Source organism: Ranitomeya variabilis, chromosome 1 (assembly GCF_051348905.1).
Source record: "Ranitomeya variabilis isolate aRanVar5 chromosome 1, aRanVar5.hap1, whole genome shotgun sequence".
Taxonomy (NCBI): Eukaryota; Metazoa; Chordata; class Amphibia; order Anura; family Dendrobatidae; genus Ranitomeya; species Ranitomeya variabilis.
Genome location: NC_135232.1, coordinates 344766068 through 344787048, shown reverse-complemented (window position 1 = coordinate 344787048; position 20981 = coordinate 344766068). Strand labels below are relative to the sequence as shown.

At 42.3% G+C, this 20981-nt stretch overlaps 1 protein-coding gene across 2 annotated transcripts in view; it reads left to right on the top strand.

Annotated features, from left to right (window-relative positions):
- The window catches only part of HSD17B3 (hydroxysteroid 17-beta dehydrogenase 3), a 211103-nt gene extending 202730 nt beyond the window's left edge, over positions 1–8373 (top strand). The window contains exons 10-11 of one of the 2 annotated variants that reach the window (XM_077299641.1): positions 5596–5745; positions 7859–8373. In XM_077299641.1, the coding sequence (XP_077155756.1) occupies positions 5596–5745; positions 7859–7957 (249 nt within the window). In that variant the 3' untranslated portion in view covers positions 7958–8373. The remainder of the gene's footprint in view (positions 1–5595; positions 5746–7858) is intronic. The other variant, XM_077299644.1, reaches the window with a different exon arrangement.
- The last annotated feature ends 12608 nt before the right edge of the window (positions 8374–20981 follow it).

Genomic DNA, 20981 nt, shown 5'->3' with positions numbered 1-20981 from the left:
TTTTGTGTTTGGAGGAAGGATCTCTGGTAATCTGTATAGGCTGGTTGGTGTAACGGATCAGAGTTGTCTTCTATTCTGGGATGTTGGTGGACATATTCTGAGACGCGTTGAGCTGGGTCCTGACGATCAAGGTCTGGTCCATGTACGTCGCTGTCACGCTCAGATTCAGGAAACTCCACGGCTTCTAAGAACTCAGCTTTGTCTATTGCGGCTGCTGCTTCTTTTTCAGCAGAAAGCCTTTCTAAGGTCACTTGCAGGCGGGCTCTTTCTGCTTCTTGTTCTGCTTGCAGGCAGGCTCCTTCTGCTTCTTGGTGGGCTCTTTCTGCTTCTTGCTCTGCTTGCAGGCGGGCTCTTTCTGCTTCTTGGCAGGCTCTTTCTGCTTCTCTGTCTGCTTGCAGGCGGGCTCTTTCTGCTTGTAGGCGAGCGCTTTCTGCTTCTTGGTCTGCTTGTCTTAACTTTAACTGCATCTCTTGTGCAGCGAAGGAGGCTTGCAGACATTTCGTGTCTGTTTGCAGGCTGTAGGACGTCTCAGAGCGGGTAGGAATGACTTCAGCGTGGGCTGAGACGTGTCCTGCTTGGTGGGGGCTGCACTCTCGGTACTTGTGACTGTATGGCAGCCGCTGCGGTATCTGCAGGCAGTGTGGTGAGGGTACAAGTGGCTCCGTAAGTTGTATTCACTATCGCTGGCATCTAGCCTCGATTTTACTGCTATCGCTAGCATCTAGCTTCCGTTTTACTGTTCTGTCTTCATACACATTGATACGGTGTGTGATCCAAAATACAGCATAAACCACTTCTGTCTTCCAAATAAGCAGACTGTTCTCTGTAGTCTAACTTGTTTGTTGGTAACAGGTATTGAAAATGCCGTAAAACTATAAGAATACAAATGATATGGATAAGTATTGAGCCAAATAACAGCACAGCTGATACTTTACAACTAGCAGGAAAAAATATACAGGATGATGCAACTTCTACATATAACTACATACAGCAAGTGACTGATAATAGATTTCCTAAGTACTAGCTGCTATGGAATAAATCACATTCTGTAAAACACTATATTGCAAGAACAGAGGTAACAATCTTACCGGATAAACTTAACCAGGATGGCAAGTAAGTGAGGTAGTTCCAACACAGCAGATTAACACATGTGTCCAGGGAAATACACAGAGAGAAAATGGAATTTCCCTATCCCATGATACCTTGGTGCAATCCCACAATGCAACACTCTAATTATTACTAAAAAAACACAGGTTATAAATGTAACCACCATTGGGTGGTGCTATAACACAGCAAAACCAAAACTATGGTACTAAAACTTCTTAATGGATAATATGAACCACACTAGTCCTATTAGAATGGACAGAACAATATATAATAGCAAGGTCGATGTTTATTAATGAACAATATGTTTAATTTTGTAAAAATTGGGGAAAAAAATGGCATGGGCTCCCGCGCAATTTTCTGCACCAGAGGGGGAAAGCCAACAGCCGGGGGCCAATATGTGTAGCCTGGGAAGGGGGTAATACCCATGGCCCTTCCCAGGCTATGAATATCAGCCCGCAGCTGTCCGCATACCCTGTTCTGGCTATTAAAATAGGGGGAACCCCCCAAAAATGACATGGGATCCCCCTGTATTTTATAGCCAGAAAGGCTACGCAGACATCCATCCTTGGGGTGATCACCTCTCTATCCAAAGACCTGGGTATGCTTGTTCCCTTGCGCTTTTTAGGTATTATCCTGTGTGATGCGTTTTTATTTAATTAATATGGGGGCATTCCTTTTTCCGTGGTCTTGTTTTTGCATCATGACTATAATATAATGCCTGATACCTTGCACTGCTGAGGTGGTTGCCTCTCTTCCTGTCTGTACCTCGGTGGAGTATGGGTTACTTTATTTAATGTGGTTTATTTGTTCTTTTTGATATTTAATAAAGATTTAGTCTGTTTTTTTGCAAAATTATCGCCTGGTACTCCTTTTTCTCCTAATGTCATCCATTCGAAGAATGTAGTGCCGCAAAGTGACAAGTGAACTCCGGTGACCTGTCGGCGGCGGTGTGATACAATGTGGATGATTATCTCAGTCTTTGTATCCCAGAGCCCCTGGATGCATCAGCTGATGTGACAGCTCTCCACGGGAGATTGCCGTGGGACAATCATATTAATTAGATTACATCAGACACAGGGAGTATATTGTTGGTTTATTATTTTTAATTTTTTTCAGGTGAGCGATGGCTTCGGGAATTAAGTGTAAATGGTGAGTATGAACTATATATGTACTGTATGTGGTTTTTTTTCTTTACATTCAACACATTAGCCGGATGATGGGACTTCTACTGTCCCATCATTGGCTAATGTGTCAATCACTGTCACTGTAGCATGCATAGTGAATGTGACTTGCAGTCCCATCGGACGTTGCTTGCACACACAAACACACACTAACACAGCCCCGGCAGACCACCAGACAGCAAGCAGACCCCCGGACAGCCCCGCAGATCCCCCGCACAGCCCCAGCAGACCCCCGGGCAACCCGCAGACCCCACAGACCCATGAACAGCCTGCAGACCCCCGGACAGCTTCACAGACCCCCCCGCACACAGCCCCGCCGACCATCACTGACATAGCACACAGCCCCACCGACCACACACACAGCCCCGCTGACCCAAACACAGCTCTGCTGACCCCACACACAGCCTCGCAGACCCACACACAGAGACATGCAGACCCTGCCCACACACACAGACATGGACACAGTCACCGCCTACACTCCACCCACACACTTCCCTCCTCCTGGGCCGCAGCATTTCTCGAACCACATCCGCAGCAAAACTGCAGATCTTTTTTACATCTGCGGTTTTGCTGTGGATTGGCCTGACACAATGGAAGCTAATGGGTGCAGAAACGCTGAAGTTCCGCACAAAGAATTGACATGTATATATAAAATCAGAAGACACCAGTTTAATCTGTAGCTGAGGGTATGTATCCCTCCCTGGACCCCCCCAGCGGGTCCGTTTTATTGGAAAACTCCGATCAGATGCAAACCAAGAAACAAGGAGTATAAGAATCCACAACATCATATAATTTAACCAACAATCAACCTTTATTTAAACAAATTGTGCAATGACAAGATCTCTAAAAACAATTCAGTGTATACACATAATAGTCAGTATATACTGACACAGAGGTTTCGAGGAAGGAGGTCTATTGGTATGCCGGGTTAAACAAAATGCCACACAATGCAAAGCATCCCTACCATGAGTATATGGTGCAAAAAGTAAACGTTGGTGATAGCTAGGGCGTTATGATAAATAGTGCCCAATGCACAACATGTATCCTCCCAAATTGGGACATGAAATCCATAGCCCACCATTCAATACGTTAAAGATGTGCACTTACCCATATTTGGTTGTAAGGGGAGGTAGCATATGTTTCACCCGGCGGCCCCGGACGCGCGTTTCGCGGTGTAGCTTTATCAACAGGGTACGAAAGAATTGACATGCTGCGGAAAAAAGCTGCAAATGCGCGCGTTTGTTTTGCAGCATGTGCACAACGTTTTTGAATTTCCCATTAACATTGTGTGCACAATGCACTGCGGATTTGAGACCATTTTGTGTGTCCAGAAACACCACCACAAATTTCAAAATCCTCAATAGACTACCTCAAAAGGATCAAACTGAAGCTTTTACAATGGTCCTCACAGTCCCCTGATCTGAACATCATTGAAAATCAAGTGGCTAGACCTCAAAATAGCAGTGCATGCAAGATGACCCAGGAATCTCACAGAACTGATTTTCCAAGGAAGAATGTATGAAAATCTCTCAAACAAGATCTGAAAGATTCTTGGCTGGCTATTTAGAAGCTGCTATACTTGCAAAAGGGGTGTAACTAGGTACTAATCATGCAGTTTGCCCATATTTTTGCATCGGCCCATTTTCCTATTTGTAATCTTTAAAATGTAAAAGATGAAAATATATAATTTTTTTGCCTGAAATACAAAGTAAATATGTCATTTTTAACGTTATCCATTTTAAAGATCATTTAATCTTCAACTTGCTTAACTGTTCACAATAACACTAATTTTGACCAGGAGAGTCCATACCTTTACATGCCACTGTGTGGGGACCGGAGGTAATAGTTGCACCCAGGCATTGCAGCTTTATTAGGCCCAAAATATCCTCTTCCACATGAAATGACACTAGTAATATAAATGGCAAATGGTAGATGGGACCCTTTAGTTTTATGTTACATCTATGATTCAAAACAATGTATTTGACTAAATGCTATTTTGTACAGCTACTAGGAAAATAATATATATGATTCTGGTTTAATGGGCACCTATTGTATGCTCATAAAGAGGACCTTTCACCAGTTTTAGAATGTTAAGCTAGCCCCATCATGGAATAGTGGCTGTAGAGCTGAGTAAAACATAGTTGTGCATTTTTAATTTATCATTACAGAGATGTAAGCTTGTAAAGTTAAGGTTCTAATATACAGGTCTGGCAAAAATTAAGAGACCACTGCAAAATGTTCAGTTTCTCAGATTTTTCTCTTTATAGGTATATTTTTGAGTAAAATGTACATTTTTCTTTTACTCTTTAAATTTCTGACAACATGTCTCCGAATTTCTAAGCAATAAATTTAGTATTTTTTTCTGAAAATGAGAAATGGTCAAAATAAAAAAAATTGCTTTCAGACCTCAAATATTGCAAAGAAAACAAGTTCATAATCATTTAGAAACAACAATACTAATGTTTTAACTCAGGAAGAGTTCAGAAATTAATATTTTGTGGAATAACCATGATTTTTAATCACAGCTTTCATGCGTCTTGGCATGCTTTCCACCAGTCTTTCACACTGCCCCTGGCGCAAAAATGTAAGCAGTTCTTCTTTGTTTGATGACTTGTGACTATCCATCATCCTCTTGATTACCTTCCAGAGGTTTTCAATGGGGTTCAGGTCTGGAGATTGGGCTGCCCATGACAGGGTTTTGATGTGGTGGTCTCTTAATTTTTGCCAGAGCTGTATATTTTGTCCAAGGGCATTACCAAACACTTTTTCACTGAGAGACATATACTTTATCTCCTGCATTATGTTGACCAATGACAGGTAGACATCAATATACAGGAGTATAAAAAACACGCCCCAACAATAGTTTATAATGGGTTTCTCTGGTGAGATATGTAAAGACAGTCTGCTCTCCTCACTGGTCTCACTGCAGAGCCATGCGTGATTTCAAGTGCCGAAGTAGAGTAGAGACTACTAACACCCTACATCTTTCATCTCAGGGCAGTCTGTTTGGGGGAGAGGCAGTAAAGCAGAGCTGGGCTTTGCAGCATTACAAACACATCTGCAGCTGCAGCTCTCCTGACACAGTACTGTCAGTTCAGTTATACTCCCCTCCCACCCTGACTGCCATGCAATGAAAGCTGAAATTGTTCGCAATCTCTGCTCTGCTACATGAAAACAGCTACATTTACAAAGTTGACATAAAGAAAAATATAACAATAATCTATGTAATGAAAAAAGATTGCAATAATTTGCTGATAATGTATTTTTCATCAGTATTTTAATCTGTCTGTTTTTTATCTCCTTTCAGGCTGTTTCTCCATTTGGAGTTTCTACTCCTATGACCAAAAACCAAAACACAAATATAATAACAAAATCTCCAAGAGACTTTGTACGAGAGTCACTAAATCATGTTACACGTGGAAATGAGACATTTGGTTGCCTTGCACATGCAGTTTTGGTAAATTCAATTAAGAACTGTGCATGTTCAGCTATTCTTAATTTATAGAATTAAATATTAAATTAAATATATGTAAAAATAACACTTAACAATAAAGTTACTGCTATCTTACTCCAACCTATAAGGGTACCGTCACATTTAGCGACGCTGCAGCGATCTAGACAACGATGCCGATCGCTGCAGTGTCGCTGTGTGGTCGCTGGAGAGCTGTCACACAGACAGCTCTCCAGCGACCAACGATGCCAAAGTCCCCGGGTAACCAGGGTAAACATCGGGTTACTAAGCGCAGGGCCACGCTTAGTAACCCGATGTTTACCCTGGTTACCAGTGTAAATGTAAAAAAAAACAAACACTACATACTCACATTCCGGTGTCTGTCGGGTCCCCCGGCGTTCTGCTTCCCTGCACTGTAAGCGCTGGCCGTAAAGCAGAGTGGTGACGTCACCGCTGTGCCCTGCTTTACGGCCAGCCGGCGCTGACACAGTGCATTATAATGCTATGGGGCTGCATTATACCGCTATGAATTATACTACTTTATATGACTATGAGATGCATTATACTATTATGGATGACTATGGGGCAATATGGTGAGACCTGAGGCAGAATGGGTATACACGTGGAGTCCTGAATGGGAGGACACTTGGGGTCCAGAATGTGGGATATTATAACTGTAGAGGCTAATTAAAGAATATTATTTTGAGGATACTGTTTTCAGTGTGGGGGAGGAGAGGTCCTGTTACTGTGCAGGGCGGCACAGTGGCTTTTTTCTTCATCTGGCATAGCATAGAGGTTGGGGAAAAATTGAAGAATGTGCTCTAGATATCTGTATTATTTTCTGCATGATTTATATTTGGAATGGTGGGTTGCATAATCTATTATATATTGATTTGGGTGCGCCTCTGTATTCAGAGATGTCACCGGTAAGTCAGTGTGTTACCTGTACACTTACACTATATACTGTATTCTATATACAGAGCTTCTGTGTATAATGTCACTAGTGATCACAGTATTACCTGTACATTGACACAATATACAGAGCTCCTGTGCATAATGTCACTAGTTATCACTGTATTACCTGCACACTGACACTAAAATACAGAGCTTCTGTGTATAATGTCACTGGGGATCTCTGTATTACCTTTACACTGACAATATATACAGAGCTTCTGTGTATAATGTCACCAATGATCACTGTATTACCTTTAAATGGACACTATACTAAGTACAGATCTCCTGTGTATAATGGCATTAGTATTTGTATTTTTGTTATTAATGATCAGTTTTGTAGTATTCTGTCACTATGTAGTGGTAATATGTGATCTGATCATGGTGTAGCGGTATTTGTTCCTTGTATGTGGTATTATTCGGTCATTAAGTGGTGGTAATATGTGGTCTGGTCATGGTGTGGCGGTATTTGTTCCTTGGATGCGGTATTATTCAGTCACTAAGTGGTAATATTATGTGGTCTGGTCATGGCGTGGTGGTATTTGCTCCTTGTAAGTGGTACTATTGATCACCATGTGGTGGTGATAAGTGGTCTGGTCATGGCATGGTGGTATTTATTCCTTTTATATGGTATTATTGGTCACGATGTGGTGGTAATATGTGATTCGGTCATGGTGCGGTGATATTTGTCTCTTACATGTAATATTATTGGTAATTTTAAAAATTTTAAAATACACCTAAAATTGTATTAGATAACTTAAAAATGTTTAATAATTTAAAGTAGATTAGGGCCCGGCCAAAAGAGTCTACCTTGTCGTGGTGGTGGATTAAAAAATCTTTTGGTCAATACAAAAGCTGCTGGCTATGTATGTGATCTGGTGATGTGAACTATGAATATGTCATTGGTGAGGACATGGTGCAGAAGTGGAGATTTTCCAAGAAAGGGTGGGGGGACTGTAGAAGGATCAAGGGGTGGAGGTGGGGCTAGGGTGGAGCCTGGGTGGAGTTTTAATCAAACTAATACAAAAAATTCTAAAAGATCAAAACTTATAAGGGGTCAGCAACCTTTTTATCCCTACCACTCTAAGTTTAATTTTGATATGCCATTTTTTATTCTAATAACATATAATACAATGACTGAATTGTAAATATTTTTGTTTTTTTCCAGGGAAGTATTATGAAACAAATTCCACTGTCGGTGCTCCACAGCAATAGAGTACAAGAGACGTTTCTAAAAGTGTTAGAAGAAAAAGCTAAAAAAAAGTAAATTGGTTGGAAGACAAAACTTAAGCTGGCTGCCAAGACTGGATCCATAATCCAGGAGCCTATAGGCATTAAATGTTTAGCATCTTATGAGCTCCTAGTAAAAAAAAAAAAAAAAAAGACGCCAAAGCAACATATACTGTAGGTGTGTCCCTATGGAAGAAAAATATTTACTATAAAAGGAACATTACAGATCTTTATTGTGGTATATATGGAGACTGGTGGTGTGAATGACATAAGAAAACAGCCATTATGCATGTAATCATTGGTCTCCATTGCTTTTGTGCAGAGCATCTACGCTACAGTTTCAGCAATGATTTATACTTTGCCATACCAGTTTATAGTTTACATAAAAGCTATTGCGAATGTATAAAGAAAAAAATGACAATTGAGATACAAAATATAGCATTTGTAAAACTACTGTATGATGCACCGTGAATTTTTGTTTGCTGTAGCAATTTACCGTAAGTAAATTGGTAGCTCATAAAGTTGTAGTTCAAATGCAAAGTAAACTGTTCTGAAATAACCGAATTATGTCAATGCCATAGTATGCCTCACAAGTTATTTTTTATGATTCCTAAGTCTATAGATAGTGAAACGCAGTTCAAAGGTGAATCTGTCCTTTAAAGTGTGACTAAACTTTTTGATATACTGGAGACTCTGTATGTCTGATGAGGTCTTGGTTCTGAGACCCCTGCAAACACTCAAACAACTTTTTTTTAACCCCTTAGTGACAGAGCCAATTTGGTAGTTAATGACCAAGCCAATTTTTACAATTGTGACCACTGTCACTTTATGAGGTTATAAATCTGAAATGCTTTAACGATCCCGCTGATTCTGAGAATGTTTTCTCGTTACATATTGTACTTCATGTTAGTAGTAACAGTTCTTCGATATTACTTGCGTTTATTTATGAAAAAAACAGAAATATGGCGAAAATTTTTAAAATTTTGCAATTTTCAAACTTTGAATTTTTATGCCCTTAAATCAGAGAGACACAGTACAGACCAAAAGTTTGGACACACCTTCTCATTTAAAGATTTTTCTGTATTTTCATGACTATGAAAATTGTACATTCACACTGAAGGCATAAAAACTGAAGGCATAAAAACTATGAATTTACACATGTGGAATTATATAGTTAACAAAAAAGTGTGAAACAACTGAAAATATGTCTTATATTCTAGGTTCTTCAAAGTAGCCAACTTTTGCTTTGATGACTGCTTTGTGTTAGGGCTGGTGGAATGCACTGAGTAAATATGGAGATATTATTGGTGCGTTCGCAGCCCGGGGTCCACCGTGCAGGAATGGAACAAGCTGCTAGTAAATGGCTGCACTATATGGCAGTATTACGCCTGAACAGACACGGGTTACGTCACCCAGTCTGTATAGGAGCGAACTCTGTTGTTTCACAGAGACGCCGGGAAAAAGATAACGCTGTATCCTGTTAACCTCACAGAGGATCACAGCTCTCTAATGGAGCAGGTAGTATATAGTGGTCATACAGTCAGCAACAGCACTCAAACAACTCCTCTCCGGAGGTGCCGGAATTCTAGTGGCTATACGCCAGCCCTGAATTCATAAACACAAACGCCTCTCTGGAGGTGCCGAAATTCTAGTGGCTATATGCCAGCCCTGAATTCATACACACAAACACCTCTCCGGAGGTGCCAGAATTCTAACGGCTCACAGCCGACCCTGAGCACATGCTGACACAGACCACAAAGTAGCTAAGCTCATACACACACATGAACATAGGTTGATACTAGGGCATGGTCGTGCAGCCATGCAAACCTTTTATAGAGGAAGCTCTCCAGGACCTTCCTAGTCATCCAATATGAACTGCTTCAGGACCTGAGCATGTGACCCCCAACCTCCAATGAGAGGTCATCCCTTGGGCATGCTCAGTAGAGGAAAAGCAGGACTTAGTCTCAGGAGCATCTGCTCACCACAGAACAGAGCTGGTTACAATGGTTGAGCCTGGAAGATCAGCAGTAACCAAGCGCACAGCATCTGCCTGAGCCAGATGCTGAGACCGACGTCTCCGATGAGCAGGCTCCACTGCGGCCGGAGAAGAATGGGAGACCGCAGTGGAGGTGGTTCGAGATTCTCCCTGTGCAGCGGCGGGAACTCGACACCTAACACTTTGCACACTCTTGGCATTCTTTTGATGAGCTTCAAGAGGTAGTCACCGGAAATGGTTTTCACTTCACAGGTGTGCCCTGTTTAATAAGTGGGATTTCTTGCCTTATAAATGGGGTTGGGACCATCAGTTGTGTTGAGCAGAAGTCTGGTGGATACACAGCTGATAGTCCTACTGAATAGACTTTGTATTATGGCAAGAAAAAAGCAGCTAAGTAAAGAAAAATGAGTGGCCATCATTACTTTAAGAAATGAAGGTCAGTCAGTCTGAAAAATTGGGAAAACTTTGAAAGTGTCCCCAAGAGCAGTTGCAAAAACCATCAAGCGCAGCAAAGAAACTGGCTCACATGAGGACTGCCCCAGGAAAGCAAGTCCAAGAGTCACCTCTGCTTCTGAGGATAAGTTTATCCAAGTCACCAGCCTCAGAAATCACAGGTTAACAGCAGCTCAGATTAGAGACCAGGTCAATGCAAACAGAGTTCTAGCAGCAGACAAATCTCTACAACCACTGTTAAGAGGAGACTTTGTCCAGCAGACCTTCATGGTACAATAGCTGCTAGGAAACCAAGGACAGGCAACAAGCAGAAGAGACTTGTTTGGGCTAAAGAACACAAGAAATGGACATTAGACAAGTGTAAATCTGTGCTTTGGTCTGATGAGTCCAAATTTGAGATCTTCGGTTCCAACCACCGTGTCTTTGTGCGACGCAGAAAAGGTGAACGGATGGACTGGTTCCCACCATGAAGCATGGAGGAGGAGGTGTGATGTGTGGGTTTGCTTTGCTGGTGACACTGTTGGGGATTTATTCAAAATTGAAGGCATACTGAACCAGCATGACTGCCACAGCATCTTGCAGCGGCATGCTATTCCATCTGGTTTGTGTTTAGTTGGACCATAATTTATTTTTCAACAGGACAATGACCCCAAACACACTTCCAGGCTGTGTAAGCAGGGCCGGACTGGCCATTTGGCAATTCTGGCAAATGCCAGAAGGGCCAGTCTGGTTGTGGGCTGCCTTGTGTGCTACGTTGTTAACAGAATCAATGTTCTCAAGACACCCATACTGTTAACACTTGTGATGGAGCACAAAGCCGGTCACTCTGTCACTTACCTTTGCATGCTGTGGGTATAATTAGAAATATTGGTCTTGTAGTAAATCTTCCTTTCCTCCATCCAGGGTAATATTAGTAATATATCCAGTCTGGTTATTGGGGACGGGGACACCATAGGCCTGTGTGATTTCAAATGCCAGGACTGAATTTCATCCCCAGTCCGTACCTGTGTGTAAGGGATATTTGACCAAGAAGGAGAGTGATGGGGTGCTACGCCAGATGAACTGGCCTCCACAGTCATCAGAGCTGAACCCAATTGAGATGGTTTGGGGTGAGCTGGACCGCAGAATGAAGGCAAAAGGGCCGACAAGTGCTAAGCGTCTCTGAGAACTCCTTCAAGATTGTTGGAAGACCATTTCCAGTGACTACCTCTTGAAGCTCATCAAGATAATGCCAAGAGTGTGTAAAGCAGTCATCAAAGCAAAAGGTGGCTACTTTGAAGAACCTAGAATATAAGACATATTTTCAGTTGTTTCATACCTTTTTGTTAAGTAGATAATTCCACATGTGTTAATTCATAGTTTTGATGCCTTCAGTGTAAATTTACAGTTTTCATAGTCATGAAAATACAGAAAAATCTTTAAATGAGAAGGTGTGTCCAAACTTTTGGTCTGTACGGTATGTCTCGCAAAATAGTTAATAAATAACATTTCCCACATGTCTATTTTACATCAGCACAATTTTGGAAACAATTTTTTTGTTAGGAAGTTATAAGGGTTAAAAGTTGACCAGTGATTTCTCATTTTTACAACAAAATTTACAAAACCATTTTTTTTTTTAGGAACCATCTCACATTTAAAGTCACTTTGAGGGGTGTTCATGACAGAAAATACCCAAAAGTGACACCATTCTAAAAACTACACCCCTCAAGGTGCTCAAAACTACATTTACAAATTTTATTAACCCTTTACGTGCTTCACAGGAAGTGAAGCAATGTGGAAGGAAAAAATTAACATTTAACTTTTTTTTACAAACATTTTACTTCAGAACCATTTTTTCTTATTTTAACAAGTGTAAAAAGAGAAAATGAAACCCAAAATTTGTTGTGCAATTTCACCTAAATGCGCTGATACCAAAGATGTGGGGGTAAATCACTGTTTGGGTGCACGGCAGAGCTTGGAAGAGAAGGAGTGCCGTTTGACTTTTTCAATGCAGAATTGTCTGGAATTGAGATCGGACGCCATGTTGTGTTTAGAGAGCCCCTGATATGCCTAACCAGAGGAAACCACCATAAGTGACACCATTTTGAAAACTAGACCCCTTAAGGAACTTATCTAGATGTGTGGTGAGCACTTGGAACCCCCAAGTGCTTCACTGAAGTTTATAACGTAGAGCCGTGAAAATAAAAAATTGTTTTTTTTCCACAAAAATTATCTTTTCGCCCCAAAATTTTTATTTTCACAGTGGTAACAGGAGAAATTGGACCCAAAAAGTTGTTGTCCAGTTTGTCCTGAGTATGCCGATACCCCATATGTGGGGGGTACCACTGTTTGTGCACACAGCGAGCTGGGAAGGGAAGTAGCGACGTTTTAAAATGCAGACTTTGATGGAATGGTGTGCGGGCGTCATGTTGTATTTGGGGAGCCCCTGATGTACCTAAACAATAGTAACCCCCCACAAGTGACCTCATTTTGGAAACTAGACCACCCAAAAAGCTTATCTAGATGTGTGGTGCGCACTATGAACCCTCAAGTGCTTCACAGAAGTTTATAACGTAGAGCCGTAAAAATAAAAAAAATCATATTTTTTCCTCCTTTATTATCTGCATTAGGGATCGGGAACGTGTGCTTCCCTCCCCCCAATGATTCAGGTATGCGACTGTGGCTTGGTTGTCTGAAAAGATTTTTACATGGTGGCTTCATTGGAAGGATAGGAGATTGTGTAGTGCATTCTCTACTGCTAGGAGGTCCCACATGGTTGAGGAGCCTTCCTTTTCTACTCTCGACCATGTTCTCTGAACCATATGGTTGTCCAGATGAACTCGCCACCACCTGGGACTGGCATCTGTTGTGACTACCCTAGTGATGTGAGTAACTCAAGGTACCCACTCCCAAAGCGATTCTATTTTTAACCACCAGTGGAGTGAATGTATTACTTCCTGAGTCAGTGTCAGCATACCTTAAAGATAACCCTGTAAGGAATGTTGGCTTTCTAACACATGCCACTGTAACTCTCTTGAGTGGACCTGGGTCCTTTTTACTGCCAGGATACAGGAGGAGAGGTGAAGAGCAGACTGAATAACTTTTCTCTCTTTTGATCCGGTAGACAACGCTCCTGCCGGTCTGAGTCGAGTAAGAGTCCCAGAAAGGTCTGTTTCCTCGTGGGTCTAACCTTGATTTTTTTTGTTTTATACACCAACCTACGTTTTCCAAGATAGTGGCTATCTCTTTCACCTGACTGTGGCAATGACTGAATGAACGACCCACTATTAGGAAGTCATCCAAGTATGGCTTCTTTACCAGAAACAGGGAGAATAAAAACCTTTACTCTTTTCTCTTGACAGAATTTCTTGCATAACGTTCTTTTCTAGGAGGCTCAGTATCTCTGTTTCCAGAGCTTTTTGTTCCAAGAAGGATGTTCGTGGGGCCGTCATGATAAACCTGTTTGGCGGTTATTTCAGGAACTCCAGCCTTAACCCTGATCTTACCAGACTGAAGATCCAAGTGCTGGAGGAAATCTCCCAGGCTGGGAAGAAAAAAAGAGAGTCTTAATCCCACCTGGGGTACTAAGTCATTTGGAGGGTTTTATACTATTCTGGGAGGGATCCAAACAAGTATCCCTTGTCTTTCGTGGGTTGATCATCTCATCTATTGTGTTCTGTGACCAGTCTCCTTCTTCTGAATTTCTTCCTCCAAAAGGACTGCCTGAAGCACGAGAAGGGAAGTTTTGTTTTTTTGTTATCCCCAGCATTTTCCAGGATGTCATCCAAAGCTGTACCAAATAAATACTGTCCTTCACAAAGGAGAGAACACAGTTTCCCTTTAGCTTGTAAGTCTCCCGGGCAGCCTTTCAACCATACTGCTCTTCGGCCTGCATTGGATAGCGCGGCAGATCTTGCAGCTAGTTTTGCCAAGGCAGCCAAGGCATCGCGTAAGAAGGCCGCCACCCCCTTGATTACTAGGAGTGTGGCCAGAATGGAGTGTCAGGGTGAATTTTCCCTCAGTTGGTCTTCCAACCTGGCCAGCCAGATCATAAGAGACCTAGCCATACAGGTTGTCACAATAGCTGGCCTCAGAATGCCCGCCAATGACTCCCAGATACCCTTGAGAAAGGTATCAACTTTCCTATCAAAGGGGTTTTTCAGCAAACCCACATCCTCAAACTCAAAGGTAAGAGATTACCTTTTTAAGGCTTTGGAAATAGCGACATCCAATTTTGGAGCATTATTCCAGGATGTCGTTGCCTCTTCTTCAAAGGGGTATTTCCTTTCCAAGGAGGATGGCAGAGGGCCTTTTTTGTCTGGCCTTTCTCATTCTTTATTAATGCAATCAAGCACTTTCTCATTAATAAGGAAGGATCTATGTTTCTTCTGGTCAGACTCCCAAACATTATATCCTGGACTGATTTTTGGCCTTTTGGTTGATCAGACCCATTGTGGACCTCACGGCTTTAACCAAATTGTCTACTTCCTCGAGGGGGAAACAATAACCTGCTTCCGATGAAAACCCCTTTGTCTGAGTCTATAACCGATGACGTGGGAGATGTTTCAGCCCTGTCTATTCAGGGTGCTTCCTCTGAGTGGGACCGGCATCTTATTGAATTCTCTACCTTCGTCTTGATGAGTCTTCAAGGTGGAGAGGAAATCTGGGGTCTCATTTGCAATTGCATCATTGTTACATGATTGGCACAATTTTTGGGGCAAAGCACTAGAAAATCTCTGACCGCACAGAGCACAAGCCCTGTGCTTCGATTTTTCTGTACATTTCCTAGGGGGGTTCCTAGACAGAAAAGCGAGAGGGAGAGAGAGATTTCCAATATTAAAATGACATTCTCATAGCTCACACACCACTCAGAGGAAATTAAAGGGTACCGGAGCAAGAGGCAGAATGTCATCCAATAGTCTCCCCTAGAGACTGCAGAATCCTCCATTCTGATAGAGCTGTGCCAACTTGAACCGGAATCCTGGACCTGCATGTCCTGGTTCTATCCTGGTGTGGTCACTCCTGGGGATACTTCTGATGCTGGGGTCGCTGTGGTTGCTCTGGCTTCAAGTGCTGCTGTGGCTGCAGCATCTGCTGCTGTGCATCTATGCCTGCACAAGTGCCTCTGCCTGACAGGCGATCGACCCGTAAGTATTTTACTGCAGGGGATCTGCAGGCCGGTGCGCTCCTGCAGCTTCCAGCACCCGACCCCCAGTAGTACTCGAAAGGTGCTGGCCGTGTCATCAGAGCGCGACTTCTGGTTTCCGGACGCGCTCAGTGGCTGGCAGCTTACCGTGCAGTGATGGCCCCCACGGCGCTTCCAGCAATCCTGGTGCCGGTTGCAGCAGAGACGGTGCCCTGCCCCAACCGAACGGCCCAGGTCTGGGAACTTGTTTTCTTCTTCGTGCAGGACTGGAGGTTCAAGGATAGGAAATCACTGAGGTGGAGAGAGGAGCCACCCTTTTTATCTTGAAGGTTTCCTGTCCTTGAAGGGCGGATTCCTTCTCTCGGTGCTGTCATGGGTGACAGAAAAACAGAATGAGACAGCGTGCGATATTAAAGCAGCCACAATTGAGGTGAAAAATATTTCTGGCAAATGTGGCCTTTGGAGAAATATAAAAAAGAAAGAATATAAATATGAATGAATTAAAAAAAAAAACAGCAAAAAACACATTTTTAGAAATTATTAATCAATGATACAAATATCACAATTTGACTTAAACATCAAGTTCATGATAAATTATAATGAAGACAGGCAAAAAAGCATAAAAAAATTGTGAAAAATATATTAAGAAAAAATACGATGTCTAAACGATAGCTAATGGAAAAGCCATGATTAGAGCAATGTAGCAGAAACTTCTTTATCAAGGTGAAACACCATGCGATATTTAACCAGCCATAGTTATAAAAGAGTGTATGCCTAGAAAATGCAGCGTAAAAAAAAATAAAAACAAATTATTAGTCATCAATAATATAAATATTACAATTTCAATTGAACATCAAGCTTGTGATAAAGTAAAATGAAAAAAAGGCATAAAAAATTATGACAAGAATATATAATATATATATATATGTAAAATCTAAGCCTAAATCATATTGCAAGACTCGTTAAAGGGTTGATTGTGACTTGAAGGATTGCTATTTCCAACAGGTGGTGCTATAGAGTTCATGTCCTCTTTTTCTCTGAAGAGGCAATTTGCATATTAAATTTCCCAAAGGAGCATTGCATGGCAAATAAGCCTCTTTACCTTGACAAACCAGAGCTGGCATGTCACTCTCCACAAGGAGAAACCTTACCCCTTAGACCTCAGTTCAGAGCCCCTCACCTAGCCAAATCAGTTCTCATGCTTCGCACTGAAGAGGGCCAACAGCCCGAAACACTGTGTCTGCAAATTGAGATACTGATTTGGCTCTTATCCTAAGTCATATTTTAAAGGTACCGTCACACTAAGCGACGCTGCAGCGATACAGACAACGATGCCGATCGCTGCAGCGTCGCTGTTTGGTCGCTGGAGAGCTGTCACACAGACCGCTCTCCAGCGACCAACGATGCCGAGGTCCCTGAGTAACCAGGGTAAACATCAGGTTGCTAAGCGCAGGGCCGCCCTTAGTAACCCGATGTTTACCCTGGTTACCAGTGTAAAATGTAAAAAAACAAACAGTACATACTCACCTTCGCGTCCCCCGGCGTCCGCTTCCTGCACTGACTGAGCGCCGGCCCTAACAGCAGAGCGGTGACGTCACCGCTGTGCTGTGCTTTCACTTTACGGCCGGCGCTCAGTCAGTGCAGGAAGCGGACGGCGGGGGACGCGAAGGTGAGTATGTACTGTTTGTTTTTTTACGTTTTACACTGGTAACCAGGGTAAACATCGGGTTACTAAGCGCAGCCCTGCGCTTAGTAACCCGATATTTACCCTGGTTACCATTGTAAAACATCGCTGGTATCGTTGCTTTTGCTGTCAAACACAACGATACACGGCTATCTGACGACCAAATAAAGTTCTGAACTTTAATCAACGACCAGCGATATCACAGCAGGATCCTGATCGCTGCTGCGTGTCAAACTAAATGATATCGCTATCCAGGACGCTGCAACGTCACGGATCGCTAGCGATATCGTTTAGTGTGACGGTACCTTAAGACTCGTTAAAGGGTTGACTGGGACTTGTAGGATCGCTACTTCCAACAGGTGGCGCTATAGAGTTAAGTCCTCTTTTTCTCTGAAGAGCCAATTTGCATATTAAACTAAATAAATAACGAGAAAAAACGATGTCTGAACAATGGCTAATGGAAATGCCATGATTAAAGTAATGCAACAGAAACTTTATTATCAAGATGAGACACCATGCAATATTTAACCAACCATAATTACAAAAGGGCGGATACTTAGAAACTGCAGAGTAAAAACCAAAAAAAACAAAAAAAAAAACTGTGAAGCAATTAGGACCCACGGAAAAAAATGTATATAGTGAAGAATAGTTTTGCATATATTCTGATAGTTTTCTTTTTTTTTCATGAACATGTATTATATGCAAATGCATGTTGTGATGTCACATAAGGTCAACCCATTATATAGTGCTTCCACTGGCATCATGCCACATTCTATAACTAAGGCTACGGTCACACTATCAGTATTTGGTCAGTATTTCACATCAGTATTTGTTAGCCAAAACCAGGAGTGGGTCAAAAATACAGACTTGGTGACGTGTTTCTATTATAGCAAATACTTATGTAAAATACTGACCAAATACTGATAGTGTGACCGTAGCCTAAGGCCGGCGTCACACTTAGCATATGAAAATACGGTCCGTTTTTTATGGCCGTCATATGCAGAAATTTTCCAAAAATAGTGATCCGTATGTCATCCATAGGCAGGGTGTGGCAGCGTATTTTGCGCATGGCATCCTCCGTATGTAATCCGTATGGCATCCGTACTGCGATATTTTCTCACAGGCTTGCAAAACCGACATCTAATGGATTTATGGGCTCAAATGTTCATTAAAACATACTGTATATACAGTCGTATATACAGTCTATATATATATATATATATATATATATATATATGTCATTGAGACACATATATATATACTGTATTTATATTTAATTCAGCGCAAGATAGCACAAAAGCCGGTAATTCAATTGCCGGCTTTTGCTATCCCCTTCACAAACCCGACAGGATATGAGACATGGTTTACATACAGTAAACCATCTCAAATCCCTTTTTTTTGCATATTCCACACTACTAATGTTAGTAGTGTGTATTTGCAAAATTTGGGAGCTGTAGCTTGAAAAATAAAGGGTTAAATTGCGGAAAAAGTTGGCGTGGGCTCCCGCGCAATTTTCTCCGCCAGAGTGGTAAAGCCAGTGACTGAGAGCAGATATTAATAGCCTAGAGAGGGTCCATGGTTATTGGCCCCCCCTGGCTAAAAACATCTGCCCCCAGCCACCCCAGGAAAGGCACATCTGGAAGATGCACCTATTCTGGCACTTGGCCACTCTCTTCCCACTCCCATGTAGCAGTGGGATATGGGGTACTGAGGGGTTAATGTCACCTTGCTATTGTAAGGTGACATTAAGTCAGATTAATAATGGAGAGGCGTCAATTATGACACCTATCAATTATTAATCCAATAGTACAAAATGGTTAAATAAAACACACACACATTATTACAAAGTACTTTAATGAAATAAAGACACAGGGTGTTGTAATATTTTATTAATCTCTTAATCCACCTGAAGACCCTCGTTCTGTAAAAAAAGGAAAAAGAAAAAAACAACAATATCCCATACCTTCCGTCCCACGATGTAAATCCATCTGAAGGGGTTAAATCATTTTACACCCAGGAGCCCTGCTAAAGCAGCTGTGCTCATGGAAGAGGAAATAGCACACACCCAAAACCTAGCAACAGTCACAGATAAATCTACCAAACGTTTTCTCAAAAAAAAGACCACCAACCAACAACCTCCAGCCATGCAGGAAAAGTTTGTCCTGACAATGAGTGCTTGCCACGGCCCAGATTATATAGGAGATGAGAGTGGGTAACAGTGAACAGCTGAGCCTTAATGCAGGAAAGCTTCCAGGAGCTCTCAACTGAGCAGATTAACCCCTGCACTACTAAAAGAAACCAGCACCGTTTCATATGAAGGTGAAGTGCTTCAAATGAGTGCAAGAAAAGGAGAAATCAGATGCTGCAGTCTTCTGGCTCCTCTCTGTCGTGGTAAACCCGTGACAGGCATTTTAATAACCCTGTTATTTTTAAAAGGCGCTGTGTCGGGATTTGCTGCAGAAGACCAGAGAAGTGGGATTATAGAGAGACGATGTGGACGTAGATGGTAAAGTCATAATGGTGTCTGGACAAGATGGAGACAAAAAGAAAGAAAAGACTAAATCAGAGAAGATGTCACTTATAAATTACCTGGATGTAAATGTTTACTTGTTGATACGTATCATCAGTACTGTGGTTCCTGTATGGTCCGCAGTTTGATAAAGACTGATAACAACTCCCAGCATCTCCTTAATATTGTTAAGGACATACTTGGAGTAGACGTTTCATAAAATGCAAATGTATATGGGCTTGACTTAAGGTACCTTCACACTGAACAACTTAACAACGATAACGATAGGGATCCGTGACGTTGCAGCGTCCTGGATAGCGATATCGTTGTGTTTGACACGCAGCAGCGATCAGGATCCTGCTGTGACATCGTTGGTCGGAGCTAGAAGGCCAGCACCTTATTTCGTCGCTGGATCACCCGCTGACATCGCTGAATCGGTGTGTATGACGCGGATTCAGCGATGTCTTCACTGGTAACCAGGGTAAACATCGGGTTACTAAGCGCAGGGCCGCGCTTAGTAACCCGATATTTACCCTGGTTACCATTGTAAATGTAAAAAAAAACAAACACTACATACTTACATTCCGGTGTCTGTCGGGTCCCCCGGCGTCCGCTTCCCTGCACTGTGTCAGCGCCGGTCGGCCGTAAAGCAGAGCACAGCGGTGACGTCACCGCTCTGCTTTAGGGCCGGCGCTTACATAGTGCAGGGAAGCGGACGCCGGGGGACCCGACAGACACCGGAATGTAAGTATGTAGTGTTTGGGTTTTTTTACATTTACACTGATAACCAGTGTAAACATCGGGTTACTAAGCGTGGCCCTGCGCTTAGTAACCCGATGTTTACCCTGGTTACCCGGGGACTTCGGCATCGCTGGTCGCTGGAGAGCTGTCTGTGTGACAGCTCTCCAGCGACCACACAACGACGAAACAGCGACGCTGCAGCGATCGGCATCGTTGTCTATATCGCTGCAGCGTCGCTTAATGTGACGGTACCTTTAGAAGGATTCACCTAGTCAGATTTTAATCACATGACGACAAAGACCTAATGAAAAGCAGAAGAATTAGCTGGGTAAAAAGGCAAAATGCGCAATTGTAAGTACACAGTGCTATATAATATGATAAATGTTGATGGGAGGAGGAGTGCTTCTTTAAAAACATTCATGCGTATCCGTATCCCTTTGTCTATAATGGTGTCTGTTAAGTTTCCATTACGGCATCTGTCAAATGATAAATACTTTAATTGAAACCATATGGACCCCGTAATAGTTAAGTCATATTAGTTTCCATGACCATC